Raw genomic sequence first — 17,375 nt, forward strand, 5'->3', positions numbered from 1 at the left:
TAAACTTGACAAGTTCTTTTTTTTTTTAATTGTAATTCTGCAACACACAGTTGAATACATGTGGAAAAATATTTGCAAGCAAGCTTAGCATATGTGTTGTTTTTGCATTTAACGTTCTTTGAATCCTAAAGGACGATTCAAACAAAAACATGCCAATTGGTTTGCGTTTTAGCACTAAATCACGACTACCACTGGCTGATTTATAATGCGTATTTATACGATCTGCCATTGCCACAGCCACACTTCACAGAATGTCTCAGCACTGTTAACATTTGAACATGGTGAAAAAGTCACTGCTTAAAACTGTGCGATCAGCATCGCTTGTAAACATGGATGGTGTTATGGCAGTTTGGACAGTGGTGCTCCACATCCTGGCAGGAGTCCACACAGAATGGTATACAGCAGCAGAGAAAACACCTGAAGGTAAGAGGAAACATTAACAAAAAGGTATGTTCAGTTTTCCATAATCTTGAGAGGGAACCTATGATGATTCTACATTTAACACACTTTCTTGTGGTTAAGATAATACTCAATGGATATGCTTTTCTGTTAATTGTACGTACATTTTGCTCCACTGCCACATTTATAACCTAGTTTCTGCTTATGTCTGCAAGCTGTTGGATGGCGGAGATGTTACCTTTAGATTGCAAATGCCCACATAAGTGTGTACGCCACACTCTTAAAAAAAAATATTGTGTTCAGGGGACTCAAAAACTGCGTGCAAGTTCACAGCCAAACGCATTAACCTTATGATTTTAAGCTTTGTTCAACACGATTGTCCAAAATTGTAACAATATTTGTATGTCAGGAAATAGGTAAATCATCATATGTCCACACCCTTTTTTATCTGTTGAAATTGTTCTTACCCGAAGAGGGCGAGGCCTCCACAGATGCCCCAGGTCATCAGGCCTGCTTTGCGTTCTATCTGGGTGACCACCGTCTGCTGGCAGTGGGGACACTGCGCTTGTCCTGGAGTTTCCTGCAGCGATGGCACTACCACCACGTGAGTCACTGAAAGTGGGAAATAAGATAAATATAAACAAACACACGTCTTTTTCTTCCACGGTTTATATGTTCATACAATATAATAATATATTTATATACATACATACATACATATATATGAAAAGCTTTATGAAGACGACAAATTATGGACCCAGATTTCCCTCACCCGGACAGGGGTCACCGGAACCCTGTCACGCCAAATTTCTTCCCTAGTACAAAAACCTTCCCCCCGGAAGAAATTTGGCGTGACAGCCCCTCCAATGCCTGAAAGGCCCCAATGAGGGCGTGACAATACCAAGTTCTATGACTCTTAAGGGATACTGCCGCAAAATTAGCAAAGCAAAAATAGCTTGAAAGGTTAGCATGCTGGAATGCTAATATTTTTTCCTCACCGTTAAGGGTTACAGCTGCAAAATTATTCCATCCATCCATTTTCTACCGCTTATTCCCTTTTGGGGTTGCGAGGGGCGCTGGCGCCTATCTCAGCTACAATCGGGCGGAAGGCAGGGTACACCCTGGACAAGTCGCCACCTCATTGCAGGGCCAACACAGATAGACAACATTCACACTCACATTCACACACTACGGCCAATTTAGTGTTGCCAATCAACCTATCCCCAGGTGCATGTCTTTGGAAGTGGGAGGGATCCGGAGTACACGGAGGGAACCCACGCATTCACGGGGAGAACATGCAAACTCCACACAGAAAGATCCAGAGCCTGGGATTGAACCCGGGACTGCAGGACCTTTGTATTGTGAGGCAGACGCACTAACCCCAGCTGCAAAATTAGCGAAACAAAAATAGCTTGAAAAGTTAGCATGCTGAAATGCTAATATTTTTTCCTCACCGTTATTTTTCACCTATGACAATCAGCCAATTATAATGCTTTTAAAACAGGCAGCTGTGTGGGCTGCTTTAAGGTCCTTCCACCCTCATTGGGGTCCTTCAAGTAGTTTCTTCCGGGGGGAAGGTTTTTGTAGGAGGGAAGAAATTTGGCGTGACAGCCCCCCTCTGGAGCCAGGCCCGCAGGTGGGGCACAATGGCGAGCGCCTGGGGGCCGGGCCTGTTCCCATGGGGCCCGGCCGGGCACAGCTCGAAGAGGCAACGTGGGTCACCCCTCCAATGGGCTCACCACCCATAGCAGGGGCCATATAGGTTGGGTGTGATGTGAGCTGGGCGGCAGCCGAAGGCAGGGAACTTGACGGTCCGATCCTCGGCTACAGAAGCTAGCTCTTGGGACGTGGAACGTCACCTCACTGGGGGTGGAAGGAGCCTGAGCTAGTGCGCGAAGTCGAGAAGTTCCGGCTGGATATAGTCGGACTCACTTCGACGCACAGCAAGGGCTCTGGAATCACTTCTCTCGAGAGGGGCTGGGGTGGAAATTCTTGTTGCCTCCCCGGCTCAAAGCCTGCACGTTGGAGTTCAAACCGGTGGACGAAAGGGTACCCTCCCTCCGCCTTCGGGTGGGGGGACAGGTACTGACTGCTGTTTGTGCTTATGCACCAAACAGCAGATCAGAGTACCCACCCTTTTTGGGTAAACTCGAGGGAGTACTGGAAAGTGCCCCCCCCGGGTGAGTCCCTTGTCCTATAGCTTTTTTTATATTGTATTATTATACACAATGATACATTTCCATCCATCCATTTTCTGCCGCTTATTCCCTTTGGGGTCGCGGGAGGCGCTGGTGCCTATCTCAGCTACAATCGGGCGGAAGGCGGGGTACACCCTGGACAATTCGCATCCTCATCACAGGGCCAACACAGATAGACAACATTCACACTCACATTCACACACTAGGGCCAATTTTAGTGTTGCCAATCAACCTATCCCCAGGTGAATGTCTTTGGAAGTGGGAGGAAGCCGGAGTATCCGGAGGGAACCCACGCAGTCACAGGGAGAAGATGCAAACTCCACACAGAAAGATTCCGAGCTCGGGATTGAACTCAGGACTACTCAGGACCTTCGTATTGTGAAGCAGACGCACTAACCCCTCTTCCACCGTGAAGCACCAATGATACATTTACCGGTCTTAATAAAATGTGTTATCAATAATCTGTTACCCACTTTGTACGAAATTTGTACTGTTCGTAATTCCACATGATCTTTACATTTCAATATTTTATTTGTGTGATCACTATATCCTGCCTTATAAGTTAAAAGTACCAATGATTGTCTCACACACACACACACACACACACACACACACACACACACACACACACACACACACACACACTCGGTGTGGCAAAATTATTCTCTGCATTTGACCCATCACCCTTGATCACCCCCTGGCAGGTGAGGGGAGCAGTGAGCAGCAGCAATGGCATGAATGACACTTATTGTTGTATCCTGCAGGGTGATGAGTGGATATAGTGTGCTTATGTAAATACCATGCGACTTATACTCAGGAGCGACTTATGTGTGAAATTATTAACACATTACCATAAAATATCAAATAATATTATTTAGCTCATTCATGTAAGAGACTAGATGTAAAAGATTTCATGGGATTTAGCGATTAAGAGTGACAGATTGTTTGATAAACGTAGAGCATGTTCTATATGTTATAGTTATTTGAATGACTCTTACCATAATATGTTACATTAACATACCAGGCACCTTCTCAGTTGGTTATTTATGCGTCATATAACGTACACTTATTCAGCCTGTTCACTATTCTTCATTTATTTTAAATTGCCTTTCAAATGTCTATTCTTGGTGTTGGGTTTTATCAAATACATTTCCCCAAAAATTGCGACTCATATATGTTTTTTTCCTTCTTTATTATGCATTTTCAGCAGGTGCGACGTATTCTCCGGAGCGACTTATACTCCGAAAAATACGGTACTGCCTTCTGCACAGTAGTGCAAGGTAATGGCATTCATATCTCTGCATGACAATGTTTTAGCCTGCCTTACCTATTTATAAATAAAATGTAATATTCAGGGGGTTGGGGGCGTTGGTGGTAGCGGGCGTGTATAATGTAGCCCGGAAGAGTTAGGGATGCATGGAAGTCTGGGTATTTGTTCAGTTGTGTTTATGTTGTGTTACAGTGCGGATGTTATGTTGTGATCCGGTTCCGGATCACATTTTGTGTCCATGTTTGAATCCCTTTTTGTGTTTTGTTTATTTCTGTACTCTGCCGATCCCTTTGTTTGAGCACTTCCTTGTTTGTATTTGTCATCATGGCTACTTCATTTGCACTTACTGCACTTACTTTCTGACGCACACCTGGTCTTGATTGTTGTGTTAGTATTTAAGTCCGCCTGCTACCTGAGTTCTTTCTGGATCTTTTGTTTGCTCTATGCAACAGTTGCGTTTGGTAATACTCTTTGTATTTACTCTGCTAAGTCCTAGCTTAGCTTCCCAGCCGGCTCCCGCACATGCCCCGCCCACAGGGGACCCTTGGACTCTGGACTCTACTCTTGCTAAACTTTAGCATTTAGCTTTCCGTGCATTGGCACGCTTTTCTTTGCCTTTTGTACAAGTGTTCTTTCGGTCATTTATATATTAAAATCAGTTCTTACCTACTATCCTGCCTGTCCGAAGTCCTGTAGCATCCGGGGTGACACTTCGCGCATCAATATGGGTCCAAAACGCAACATGTTCTCCCAAAATGTGTTTGTCATTCTTATTTGGTGTGGGTTCACAGTGTGGGGCATATTAGTAAGAGTGTTAAAGTTGTTTATATGGGCACCCTCAGTGTGACCTGTATGGCTGTTGAACAAGTATGCCTTGCAGACGCTTGTGTATGTGTACATTAGCAACATACAACATGTGATTGGGTTGGCGAGCTGTTTGCTGAGGCTGTAGAGTGTGCTAAATGCAACGCCATCACAACACGCCCTTATTTTGATGTTTGGGTGAAACTCAGCAGACATCCGAGAGAATAGTTGTTCTGACATACAGGAGTCCCTCGGAAAATTCAGGAGGGTTGGCAAGTGTGATGTTGCCAAACGGCATTCATATAAATGTCTGAGACCCCTGATTTATACATTGCACAAAGCAAAAAAAAACGTTGTATGCAGTGTTATTTCATTTTAAATATCAAAAGAGTTTTGTGGCTCCCATTTTTTTTCTTTATTTTGTGTAACAGGTCAAAATGGCTCTTTGAGTGGTAAAGGTTGCCGACCCCTGTACTACACCATCAGAGGAATTTTAATCTGACAACAACGCTCCAAACTGCCATTAGCACGACAAACAAAGGTGCTTTGTGACGCACACAGGCCACGCGGTTCGCTTCTTCATGCTGTGTGAATGCAGTGCAGTACTTTGCATTGCACAAAGGGGAACCGAAATATCAGATCTTTATGTGCGCTCAATGATTTGTTTGTGAAACTCACCTGTGGAAGTCGGAGCTGTGCAGATGGAAGGCAAACACAAGAAAATTTATTACTTGCGATAAAGCACATAATTCATATTCCAGGCTAAACAATACAATCAATACAAGTTAGATTTTCCAGGTAGTATACACATTTTGAACAGGCAGCATTTACATACCTCCGAGGTAAGCGACATTCGGGGGTCCCGCATTAGGGGAAGGGTACAACCCAGGCTGGGGCGCTGCACCATAGCTCATAGGTGGGCCGGGGTAAGGTGGTGCTGTATCAAATCCTACATTTCCTTTTTCCATCTTGAGAAGGCTTTAGGCTTTAGGAGAGATAATATATCATTATGTAATTATTATAAGAAAATACAAATAAAAGGCTTCAAGAATGGACGAGGTTCAAAATCAGTGTGCACACTGCAAAAACTGTAATCTAAGCATGATTAGATATTTTAAAAAATAAGGGTGATATTTGCTTATTTTCTGTCTTATAAGATAATTCTTCTGTTGAAGTCTTTTACTTGTTTTAAGGGTTTTGGTCCTTATTTAAAGTTAAAGTACCAATGATTGTCACACACACACTAGGTGTGGTGAAATTTGTCATCTGCATTTGACCCATCACCCTTGATCACCCCCTGGGAAGTGAGGGGAGCAGTGGGCAGCATCGGTGCCGCGCCCGGGAATCATTTATGGTGATTTAACCCCCAGTTCCAACCCTTGATGCTGAGTGCCAAGCAGGGAGGAAATGGGTCCCATTATTTTATAGTCTTTGGTATGACTCGGCCGGGGTTTGAACTCACAACCTACCGATCTCAGGGCGGACACCACTAGGCCACTGAGTAGTTATCTCATTAAGTAAGATATTACAGCTTGTTGCTGAGATTTAATGACCTATATTGAGTAAAACATGTTTGAAACTAGAATATCAACTGTTGCAAAGCTTTGTCATCAACACTCACAAGTATAAAACTACTTTTTCAAAGTAATGATTTCTTATTTCTTTATTGCGGTCCTCTCCAAGGTTCCTCATAGTCATCATTGTCACCGACGTCCCACTGGGTGTGAGTCTTCCTTGCCCTTATGTGGGCTCTACAGAGGATGTCGTTGGGGTTTGTGTTGTGGTTTGTACAGCCCTTTGAGACACTAATGATTTAGGGCTATATAAATAATCATTGATTGATTATTTCAAGTATGAAAAAAAAATCATGACTTTGACACAATTGTGTCTCATTTTAAAAACAGATGACAGTCAAATGGCCATTGCTGTTTTTTTTTCAATAAAACAATAGAAAATATGTACTTGTATAGTAGTACAGTTGTTATTAGCGAGAATATACTTATTTTAAGGTATTTTTGGGTTAATTGAGGTTAGATAATTAACGTATTTTTCGGACTATAAGTCGCAGTTTTTTTCATATTTTGTCCAGGGCGACTTATACTCAGGAGCGACTTATGTGTGAAATTATTAACACATTACCATAAAATATAAAATAATTAAATTGAGCTAATCTACGCAAGAGACTAGATGTATAAAATTTCATGGGATTAAGCGATTAGGAGTGACAGATTATTTGGTAAACGTATAGCATGTTCTATATGTTATAGTTATTTGAACGACTCTTATCATAATATGTTACGTTAACATACCAGGCACCTTCTCAATTGGTTATTTATGCGTCATATAACGTACACTTATTCAGCCTGTTGTTCACTATTCTTTATTTATTTTAAATTGCCTTTCAAATGTCTATTCTTGGTGTTGGGTTTTATCAAATAAATTCCCCCCAAAAATGTGACTTATACTCCAATGCGACTTATATATGTTTTTTTCTTTCTTTATTATGCATTTTGGTGTGAAAATGATAATAAAAACTGTTCGAAAAAAGGTTACAAAAGCTCCTCTTGGCCTCTGTACGAATGATGTAACCTTGTGGCGAGTTGGCGTAGAAATGGCCTAAAAATATATATAAATACATACATATATACAGAGAAAGAGAGAGTGAGCGAGAGAGATTTTTGAAATTCATAAACCAATTTAGAATCTGAATAAATAAAAATTGCGATTCAGATGTGAATCATTATTTTTCCACCGCTATTGTACATACTTATATTTAAATATACGATAACTCCATTGGTGTGCTAACTTGTCCTACAATTTCTTGCTTCTATTTATAGCCAATGTGGCAGCAAAGCTGCATCAATTCCACACAGACAGAAAGTATGACAATTAAACAAAACAAATCTGATTGATTTTTAGAATAAAACGTGCTATGTTTCATAAGAGGTTACTTATGACTGTTAAAAGCACAAAGATCGAGCTATACCGCTACAGGGGTGTGTAGCTCGGTTGGTAGAGTGGCCGTGCCAGCAACTTGAGGATTCTAAGTTAGATCCCCGCCTCCGCCATCGAGTTGATAGAGGTTGTTGAGGTTTTTGTCGCTAAAGTGCTAATAGCAGTAACTGCAGCACGAACACAGTTTTGTTGTCCACCATTGTTAGCTGCTGTCGTGTGCGGTCTTGTCTTTTGTATCGTTGTACTTGTGCAATGACAATAAAGACCGATCCTATCTTATCCTATCCTTGTTGTCCACCATTGTTAGCTGCTGTCGTGTGCGGTCTTGTCTTTTGTATCGTTGCATGACGGAACAGCGATATCATGGTTATCATCAAGTAGCGGTTTGCTTGTCCGCACAATAACGAAAAGGCGCCGTTATCAGACTTTCCCATTCTGGAACCCGTTCTCAAAAACTATCGTTTCGACCCCGTGTGGCTGAAAGGCTGAAACGATACAATATTTTACTGTGAGCAACTGGTATGTGTGTGAGTGACGGGAAGAAAAGCTCTTACTCTTACTCTAGGCTTAGTCATTTAGCGCCACATGTTAGTTTTCTTAAGAAAACCCTGCCTGTTTTAGAACAGAAAGTACTGTTGTAATGTACTTTATGTCCTACCTGTATGACTCATAAGATGCCTGGCTGTTCCCAACTATGATTCATTTCCCATGAATCATAGTTGTGATGCCTTCAGTGACAATCTACAATGTAAATAGTCATAAAAATAAAGATTTTTGACAAAAAATCTTAGGGTACATTAAACATATGTTTCTTATTGCAAGTTTGTCCTTAAAGGGGAACATTATCACAATTTCAGAAGGGTTAAAACCAATAAAAATCAGTTCCCAGTGGCTGATTTTATTTTTCGAAGTTTTTTTCAAAATTTTACCCATCATGGAATAACCCGAAAAAAGGCTTTTAAGTGCCTGATTTTCGCTATCTGTAAGTCCACCCGTCCATTTTCCTGTGACGTCACTGCGTGACGCCAATACAAACAAACATGGCGGATAGAACAGAAAGATATAGCGACATTAGCTCAGATTCAGACTCGGATTTCAGCGGCTTAAGCGCTTCAACAGATTACGCATGTATTGAAACGGATGGTTGTAGTGTGGAGGCAGATAGCGAAAACGAAACTGAAGAAGAAACTGAAAGTATTGACCGAATAGCTATTGAAGCTATTCAGCGATCGCCTTCTAACCAACGATTGCATCTTTTGACCACTGGAGCAACTTAAATCCGTCGATTGGTAAGTGTTTGTTTGGTATTAAATGTGGGTGGAGGGAAAGGCTGGATCCAAATATAGCTACAAATGTACATACAGCTAGCCTAAATAGCATGTTAGCATCGATTAGCTGGCAGTCATGCCGTGACCAAATATTTCTGATTAGCACATAAGTCATTAATATCAACAAAAGTCACCTTTGTGATTTTGTTGACTTCATCGTTGGAAATGCATCTGCTTTGAGTGTCACAGGATATCCACACATCTCTGTCGTAGCATCACTATCGTCGGTAAAATGTGCAGAACAAACGAGGGACTTTCGCATCTTTTGACACTGGTGCAACTTGAATCTGTCGACTGGTAAGTGTTTGTTCGGCATTAAATGTGGGTGGAGGGAAAGGCTGGATGCAAATATAGCTACAAATGAGGCATAACGATGCAATATGTACATACAGCTAGCCTAAATAGCATGTTAGCGTAGATTAGCATGCCGTGCTAATCGATGCACACTCCACGTAACACAACTTGAATCCGTCTCTGTTCATGTTGTTACACCCTCCGACAACACACCGACGAGGCATGATGTCTCCAAGGTACGGAAAACAATCAAAAAAACGGAAAATAACAGAGCTGATTTGACTTGGTGTATGTAATGTGTTTGAGAAAATGGAGGATTGCTTCCCATTGTAACGTCACGGGTGAAAGGTCATCGCTCCGACAGTGAACAATTGAAAGGCGTTCCAATCGCCAAATTTACCCTTTTAGAGTTCGGAAATCGGTTAAAAAAACATATGGTCTTTTTTCTGCAACATCAAGGTATATATTGACGCTTACATACGTAGGTCCGGTGATAATGTTCCCCTTTAAATAAAATGGTGAACATAGAAGACAATTTGTCTTTTAGTAGTAAATAAGCAAAGAAAGGTTCCTAATTTAGTCTGCTGACATACAGTATGCAGTAACATATTGTGTCATTTATCATTCTATTATGTTGTCAACATTATTAAGGACAGGTGGTGGATACAATTATTATTAATCTACTTCTTCATTTACTGTTAATATCTGCTTACTTTCTCTTTTAACATGTTCTATCTACACTTCTGTTAAAATGTAAAAATATCTGATTTGCCTGTCGGTTGGATGCTTTACATTAGTTTTGGATAGTACCACAAATTTAGGTGTCAGTCCAATACCAAGTAGTTACAGAGTCATACATTGGTCATATTCAAAGTCTTCATGGGTCCTAGGATGTATTTCCTGAGTTTATAAACATAATGTACATTTTTTTTAAAAACAAAAAAAGATGTGATGCCAAAAAATATTGACATAGTCATAGTATTATTGACTAGATACGCTACTGTGCGTGGTATCATTACAGAAAATGTTAGGTGTAGATCCCCCCCATGGCCTTTGTTTACATTTTGACGCCGGTTCGCTACGGTGTGTCGTGAAGCATGTTTAGCCATTCCTCGTCCTGCAGGGATTATACGTTTAAGAAACTCACTTTATTTGTCGCCATTGAGACGAGTATTAGTGATTTAGAAGTAGCTAAAACACTGCCGACGGACGTTAGCCGCTAGCTAGCTAACCATGTCTTAAAGCACCTTTTCCTAAGGGCGTTTCAGTGTTACAAATGCACCTTTATCATTACTTTTTAAGCCAAAATGCGTCCGTTCTCCCTTTTCTGTCTACACACAGAGATGAAATGTGTCTGTTTGTAAGTACTCTGTGATTGTGTGCTTCCGAACATGCTCCTCTGCTTGTAATGACACAAAGTGACGACGGCGCGGGAGGCTGTATAGTACCGAATATGATTCAATACTGGTGAACCGTACAACCATATACATATGTACATATATATACACACACATATATATATATATATATATATACATATATATATATATATATATATATATATATATATATATATATAAAATCAACGTTGTATCAAGACATTGATACAACGTTGATTACGTCCTTTGTCTTTTCACAGCCAGTTAGACGGGACATCAATTTTGCATCAATGTTTTGTGCCTGCTAGATATATGTACATGTATACAAAAAATGTTATATATATAAATATATAAATATATATATATATATATATATATACATATATATACACACATATATACACACATATATATATATATATATACACAAATATATATATTTATACATACGTACATATACAAATATTTTTACACATACATACACACATACATACATACATACATACATACACATACCTCAGGTTGCTAGCACGGCCACTCTCCCAACCATGCCACGCCATCCCAATGTAATGTGCCCTACATATATATGTAACAACCGCGATAAAGTTTTTTTTTTTTAATTCAATAAAATCCCCTGAAGAGCAGGGAAACCTGCGAAAAAGGTGAGTAGGGATCAAATCCAGACCTAATGTATATTCTACTTTACCCCGGTAATGAGCAGATAAACCACAGAAAACCTGTATATATATATATATTTTTTCTTCCTCCAAACACGACAAGTTGAGTTTATACCAAAAAGTTCTATTTTGGTTTCATCTGACCACATGACATTCTCCCAATCCTCTGCTGTATCATCCATGTATCCATTTTGGTATAAACTCTTCTCGTTGTGTTTGGAGGAAGAAGAATACTGAGTTGCATCCCAAGAACACCACACCTACTCTGAAGCATGGGGGTGGAATTATCATGGTTTGGGGCTGTTTTTCTGCTAAGGGGACAGGACGATTGATCTGTGTTAAGGAAAGAATGAATGGGGCCATGCATCGTGAGATTTTGAGCCAAAACCTCCTTCCATCAGTGAGAGCTTTGAATGGTTGACCAAATACTTATTTTCCACCATAATTTAAAAATACATTCTTTAAAATTCCTACAATGTGAATTCCTGGATTTTTTTTTTCACATTCTGTCTTTCACAGTTAAAGTGTACCTATAATGAAAATTACAGACCTCTGTCATCATTTTAAGTGGGAGAACTTGCACAATCGGCGGCTGACAAAATACTTTTTGCCCCACTGTATGTATGTATGTATATATATGTATATATATATATATGTATATATATATATATATATATATATATATATATATATATATATATATATATATATATAAATAATTATTGGACTGAATTTTTTTTAAAAACACATTCTATTGATTTGTAATTGATAGATATCTAGACCCTGAATGTAACACAGCCCACTTTCTTGTGTATTTGCTGTTCAATCATACCTCTTATTTATTACGTGAGGTCAAAATGATAAGCAATGATGTCATCTCAGTGCTGTATATTATAAAACCAGGGTGAGGCTCTTCTGCAAACATTATGTTGAGCAATGCTTGCTTGAGTGGTTTATGCACTTCCTGCATGATTTAATATAAATTAATGTTGAGACAGAATAGAAAATGAGCAGCGGTCTGACCACTGTATGTAAGAAATCAGTGCACATGACCACAGCTTTTAAAGCATGAGCCATGTGCCACACCCACTAATCCAATAATTTAAATCAATACAATAAAGTAAAGTGGGGAACCTCCCTGGATCCTGGACCATGGATGTCGTACATATGAGCTCTAAATATGACTGCCATGCTGAGAGGCTTCTATAGTTCATGTTATTGAGAAATTGCTAAGTGGACTGAGCACAATTGAGAATTGAAAGTTCCCCTGAAGTGTCATATTGCTTCCTCGATTAGGATACCGGTTTGCATAGTACTTGTTCCTGATTTGATGCAATAAGAGGAACAATGTATCGAAACTGTAAATTTCCAGGATTGGTTGGTGCTTTCACAATGAGTATGTGCGCGTGACGTCACGAGTTGCAGGGCTCCACACATATTCACATTGTTTATAAAGAGCTATTCGGACCGAAAAAACGACAATTTCCCCATTAATTTGAGCGACGATGAAAGATTCGTGTTTGAGGATATTAATAGCGAAGGACTAGAAAAAAAAAAAAAAGTCAGGTAAAAAAAATAAAATAAAAGGCGATTGCATTGGGACGGATTCAGATGTTTTTAGACACATTTACTAAGATAATTCTGGTAAATCCCTTATCTTTCTATTGTGTTGCTAGTGTTTTAGTGAGTTTAATAGTACCTGATAGTCGGAGGGGTGTGTCCACGGGTGTTATGAGACCAGTGTCTGAGGGAAGTCAACGGCAGCTGTATGGACGGCGCAAGCTCAGCTGATCTCCGGTAAGAGGCGACTTTTTACCACCATTTTATCACCGAAAACTGCTGGATGACATTTGGTCGGGATCCATGTTCGCTTGACCGCTGTAATCCATAGTAAAGTTTCACCTCCGGGAATTTTAAACAAGGAATCACCGTGTGTTTGTGTGGTTAAAGGCTAAAGCTTCCCAACTCCATCTTTCTACTTTGACTTCTCCATAATTAATTGAAAACATTTCTAAAAGATTTAGCAACACAGATGTCCACAATACTGTGTAATTATGCGGTTGAAGCAGACGACTTTTAGCCGCGAGTGGTGCAGCGCTAATATTTCCTTACAGTCCGTGACGTCACGCACACACGTCATCATTCCGCGACGTTTTCAACAATAAACTCCGCGGGAAATTTTAATTTGCAATTTAGTAAACTAAACCGACCGTATTGGCATGTGTTGCAATGTTAATATTTCATCATTGATATATAAACCATCAGACTGCATGGTCCGTAGTAGTGGGTTTCTGTAGGCCTTTAAAGGGTCGCACGGGGGGTGCTGCAAATATACTTATTCAATATAGAGAAGGGGTGCCCAAACTTTTTTGCCTCACAGGGCCTAAGCGAAAATGCCGCAATGGGTCGTGGGCCAAACACAGCGATTTTAAGCGTACAGCTTCACAATAAGTGAGTAGTTTAATCCCATACTTCCTTTATTCAGGGTAGTGGAGATAATCACATTGGATGGATGCCAACTTGTTCGCCTTGCTGATCTGCCATCAATGATTATCGAGCTTAAAAAGACTAGAGATGTCCGATAATGTCTTTTTTGACCATATCTGATATTTTGATATTGTCCAACACCCGATTCCGATATCAACCGATACTGATATATACAGTCATGGAATTAACACATTGTTATGCCTAATTTTGTTATGATGCCCCGCTGGATGCATTAAACAACGTAACAAGGTTTTCCAAAATAAATCAACTCAAGTTATGGGAAACAAAATCCCAACATGACACTGCCATATTTATTATTGAAGTCACAAAGTGTATTCTTTTTTTTTTTAACATGTCTCAAAACAGCAGCTTGGAATTTGGGACATGCTCTCTCAGGGAGGTTGAGGTGGGCAGGGGGTGTGTATTGTAGCGTCCCGGAAGAGTTAATGCTGCAAGGGGTTCTGGGTATTTCTTCTGTTGTTTTTATGTTGTGTTACGGTGCGGATGTTCTCCCAAAATGTGTTTGTCATTCTTGTTTGGTGTGGGTTCAAAGTGTGGCGCATATTTGTAACAGTGTTAAAGTTGTTTATACGGCCGCCCTCAGTGTGACCTGTATTGCTGTTGATTAAGTATGCTTTGCATTCACTTGTGTGTGTGTGAGAAGCCGTAGATATTATATGATTGGGCCGGCACGCAAAGGCAGTGCCTTTAAGGTTTATTGCCGCTCTGTACTTCTTCCTACCTCCGTGTACACAGCAGCGTTTTGAAAAGTCATGAATTCTACTTTTTGAAACTAATGCTGATCATTTTTAGACCGATACTGATAATTTTCGATATCACAATTTAAAGCATTTGTCGGCCGAAAATATCGGCCTGCCGACATCCCTAAAAAAGACCATCAATATGTTTTACAGTTTGCTAAGCCACTCAAATGAAACTACTCGGCGGGCGGACGGCGGAACTACGGAAAAACTTCCGGGGACAGAAAACAAATAACGTAGCAGGAAGAAAAAAAACTGAATTTCGTTTTTCAAATCGTCTGCAATAAAAAACCTCAAGTTTATCAATAAAATAGAATCATCGCCCAAGCCTGATCTAAGCTAGTGAGCAAGCATAATTCGATATTTAATTAATTTGCAGTATTTAATCACTTTTTTTCGACAATTTTAATTTGAAACTGTAATATTAACCATCGGGAGCTTTATCGCCGTTATCATTATTACCGTCTGTGGTTACATTCCTAATCATTCGTGAGTAAAACATTTTAACCGTTTTTATAAACTGCATACTAATGAATAATTATGTTAGAAATAGGCTTTTTGAATGATGACTAATGCCTAGTTAATGCGTAATAGTATTTAATTACCTATGGGGTAATACCTTATAGATGCACAACATTTAGTCAACAGGTATTCATCAGTTAAGGGTCCATCAATTCAACAACCTTCAACACATTTATAACAAATCTAAAATCCTGCATGTAAAATACTGTTTATTATATTGTGTATAGCAGTGGTGCTATACATAATATAATATGGTGCTCTGGGGGTACGCGTACCCCTGGAGGTACTTGAAGGTATGCCAAAGGGGACGTGAGATTTTTTAAAAATATTCTAAAAATAGCAACAATTCAAAAATCCTTTATAAATATATCTATTGAATAATACTTCAACAAAATATGAATGTAAGTTCATAAACTGTGAAAAGAAATGCAACAATGCAATATTTAGTGTTGACAGCTAGATTTTTTTGTGAACATGCTCCATAAATATTGATGTTTTTTTGTGAAGAAATGGTTAGAATTAAGTTCATGAATCCAGATGGATCTCTATTACAATCCCCAAAGAGGGCACTTTAAGTTGATGATTACTTATGTGTGTAGAAATCTTTATTTATAATTGAAGCACTTGTTTATTTTTCAACAAGTTTTTAGTTATTTTTATTTTTTCCAAATAGTTCAAGAAAGACCACTACAAAAGGAGCAATATTTTGCACTGTTATATAATTTAATAAATCAGAAACTGATGACATAGTGCTGTATTTTACTTCTTTATCTCTTTTTTAAACCAAAAATGCTTTGCTCTGATTAGGGCAGGGTTGTCAAACTCATTTTAGATCGGGGGCCACATGGAGGAAAATCTACTCGTAAGTGGCCTGGAGGGGTAAAATCACAGCACAATAACCTAAAAATAAAGACGACTACAGATTGTTTTCTTTGTTAAAAATAGAACAATCACAATCTGAAAATGTACAAATTATTTTTTTTTACACTTACATTTTGCAGTCAATAGTATTCTGTCTTTATTTGTCGTTATTTATACTTTCAGTCAACTCATTGGTGTTAATTTTTAGTCTATCAAGATAAAAAAATAATATCAGAATCAAATTACAGGATGTTATTTATGTAGTTTGCTCATTTTCCTCGAGTGGTGCACTAGCGTATTGTGGTTTATTTTGTAGCATAATCTACAAAGATACAAATAATTTATATTGTGACATCTAGTCGACATATTTAGAACTGTTTATTTCATTCAAAAATTCTGGCTCATTTTTATACTTAGCAAGTTCATCCGGCGGGCCGGATAAAACCTGTTTGGGAGCCTGATCTGGCCCGCAGGCCGTACGTTTGACACCCCTGGATTAGGGGGTACTTGAATTAAATACATTTTCACTGAAAAAAGGTTAAGAACCACTGGTGTATAGCATGTTCTTACAATGTACTACCATCTTGTATTTTCTGTTGACATCTTTCTTTTTATGGGTAAGAGGTTCCTGGTTTCTCTCTCCTGCCTGCCAGGAATTACATATATAACAAGCTCCGCATTTTAAGTTATTCATTAACTTCCATTGTCCAACTTTAATAAATAAATGGTAAACCCGGTTTTCCTCCTGAGAGCCAGCGTCCTTGGCAGTGGATGTTTGTCTTATGCATAACAGGGCTATTGTTTCTCTGACAAAATAAATACACTAAAAACAATCAAGGTTCACTGTGGCGGACGCTGGTTTCAAGAGTGTAAAAAATGTATTTTTTTTTTTTAAAAAAGCATATTTACTTACTTGTCACTGTCTTCTTCTTTATTGGATTGGCCTGGTTGAAAGGCGAGAGAACAAATATTAGCAAAAAATGTTTGAATTAGAACTACAAAAACTACGACTTCACGTGTCCATAAGCCAAACGTAGAAGATGCAACATCTGCAAGAACATTCGCCAGCAAAGCTTCCCCCTCCCCTCACAGTTTCCACTTATCAGCCCCACCCAACCTATGACGACATACATAAATCAAGTTAAACGTCTATGTAAAAGCAATGAGAACAAGCTCCCTCAGTGTCAGCTCCACGCAAATATAAAGAGGACTAACATAACGACCTCAATGACATAAATAATTAAAATATAAGTGCAACTGTCTAATCAATAATTAATTTCCTGACTGTATATCTATCTCAGTTTGCATAAAGCTTTTGTCTGCACATTTGTACTCTGGACTGTCATCTCTTATGATACTTTTTAATTGGGCTCTATAAAGTACAAGTCAGTCCCACTCCTTAAGCAACAGGTGGAACGTTAACACAAAAAAATGCATCAT

The 17,375-nt window shown here is 39.2% G+C and overlaps 1 protein-coding gene across 2 annotated transcripts; it reads right to left on the reverse strand.

Moving 5' to 3' along the window:
• On the reverse strand, nt 1–17,009 carry LOC133541243 (LITAF domain-containing protein-like). 2 transcript variants are annotated; one of them, XM_061884509.1, is made up of 5 exons: nt 16,849–17,008; nt 5,507–5,656; nt 5,350–5,364; nt 867–1,011; nt 1–417 (listed from the first exon to the last, which is right to left on the reverse strand). In XM_061884509.1, exons 2-5 carry the CDS (start codon nt 5,637–5,639, stop codon nt 312–314), a joined length of 399 nt encoding a protein of 132 aa, XP_061740493.1. In that variant the 5' UTR covers nt 5,640–5,656; nt 16,849–17,008; the 3' UTR covers nt 1–311. The 2 variants fall into 2 exon arrangements, with proteins under 2 accessions (XP_061740493.1, XP_061740494.1); XM_061884510.1 differs by lacking the exon at nt 5,350–5,364 and having other exon boundaries at nt 16,849–17,009.
• Nucleotides 17,010–17,375: the final 366 nt, after the last annotated feature.

The sequence above is a fragment of the Nerophis ophidion genome, linkage group LG23, assembly GCF_033978795.1.
Source record: "Nerophis ophidion isolate RoL-2023_Sa linkage group LG23, RoL_Noph_v1.0, whole genome shotgun sequence".
NCBI lineage: Eukaryota > Metazoa > Chordata > Actinopteri > Syngnathiformes > Syngnathidae > Nerophis > Nerophis ophidion.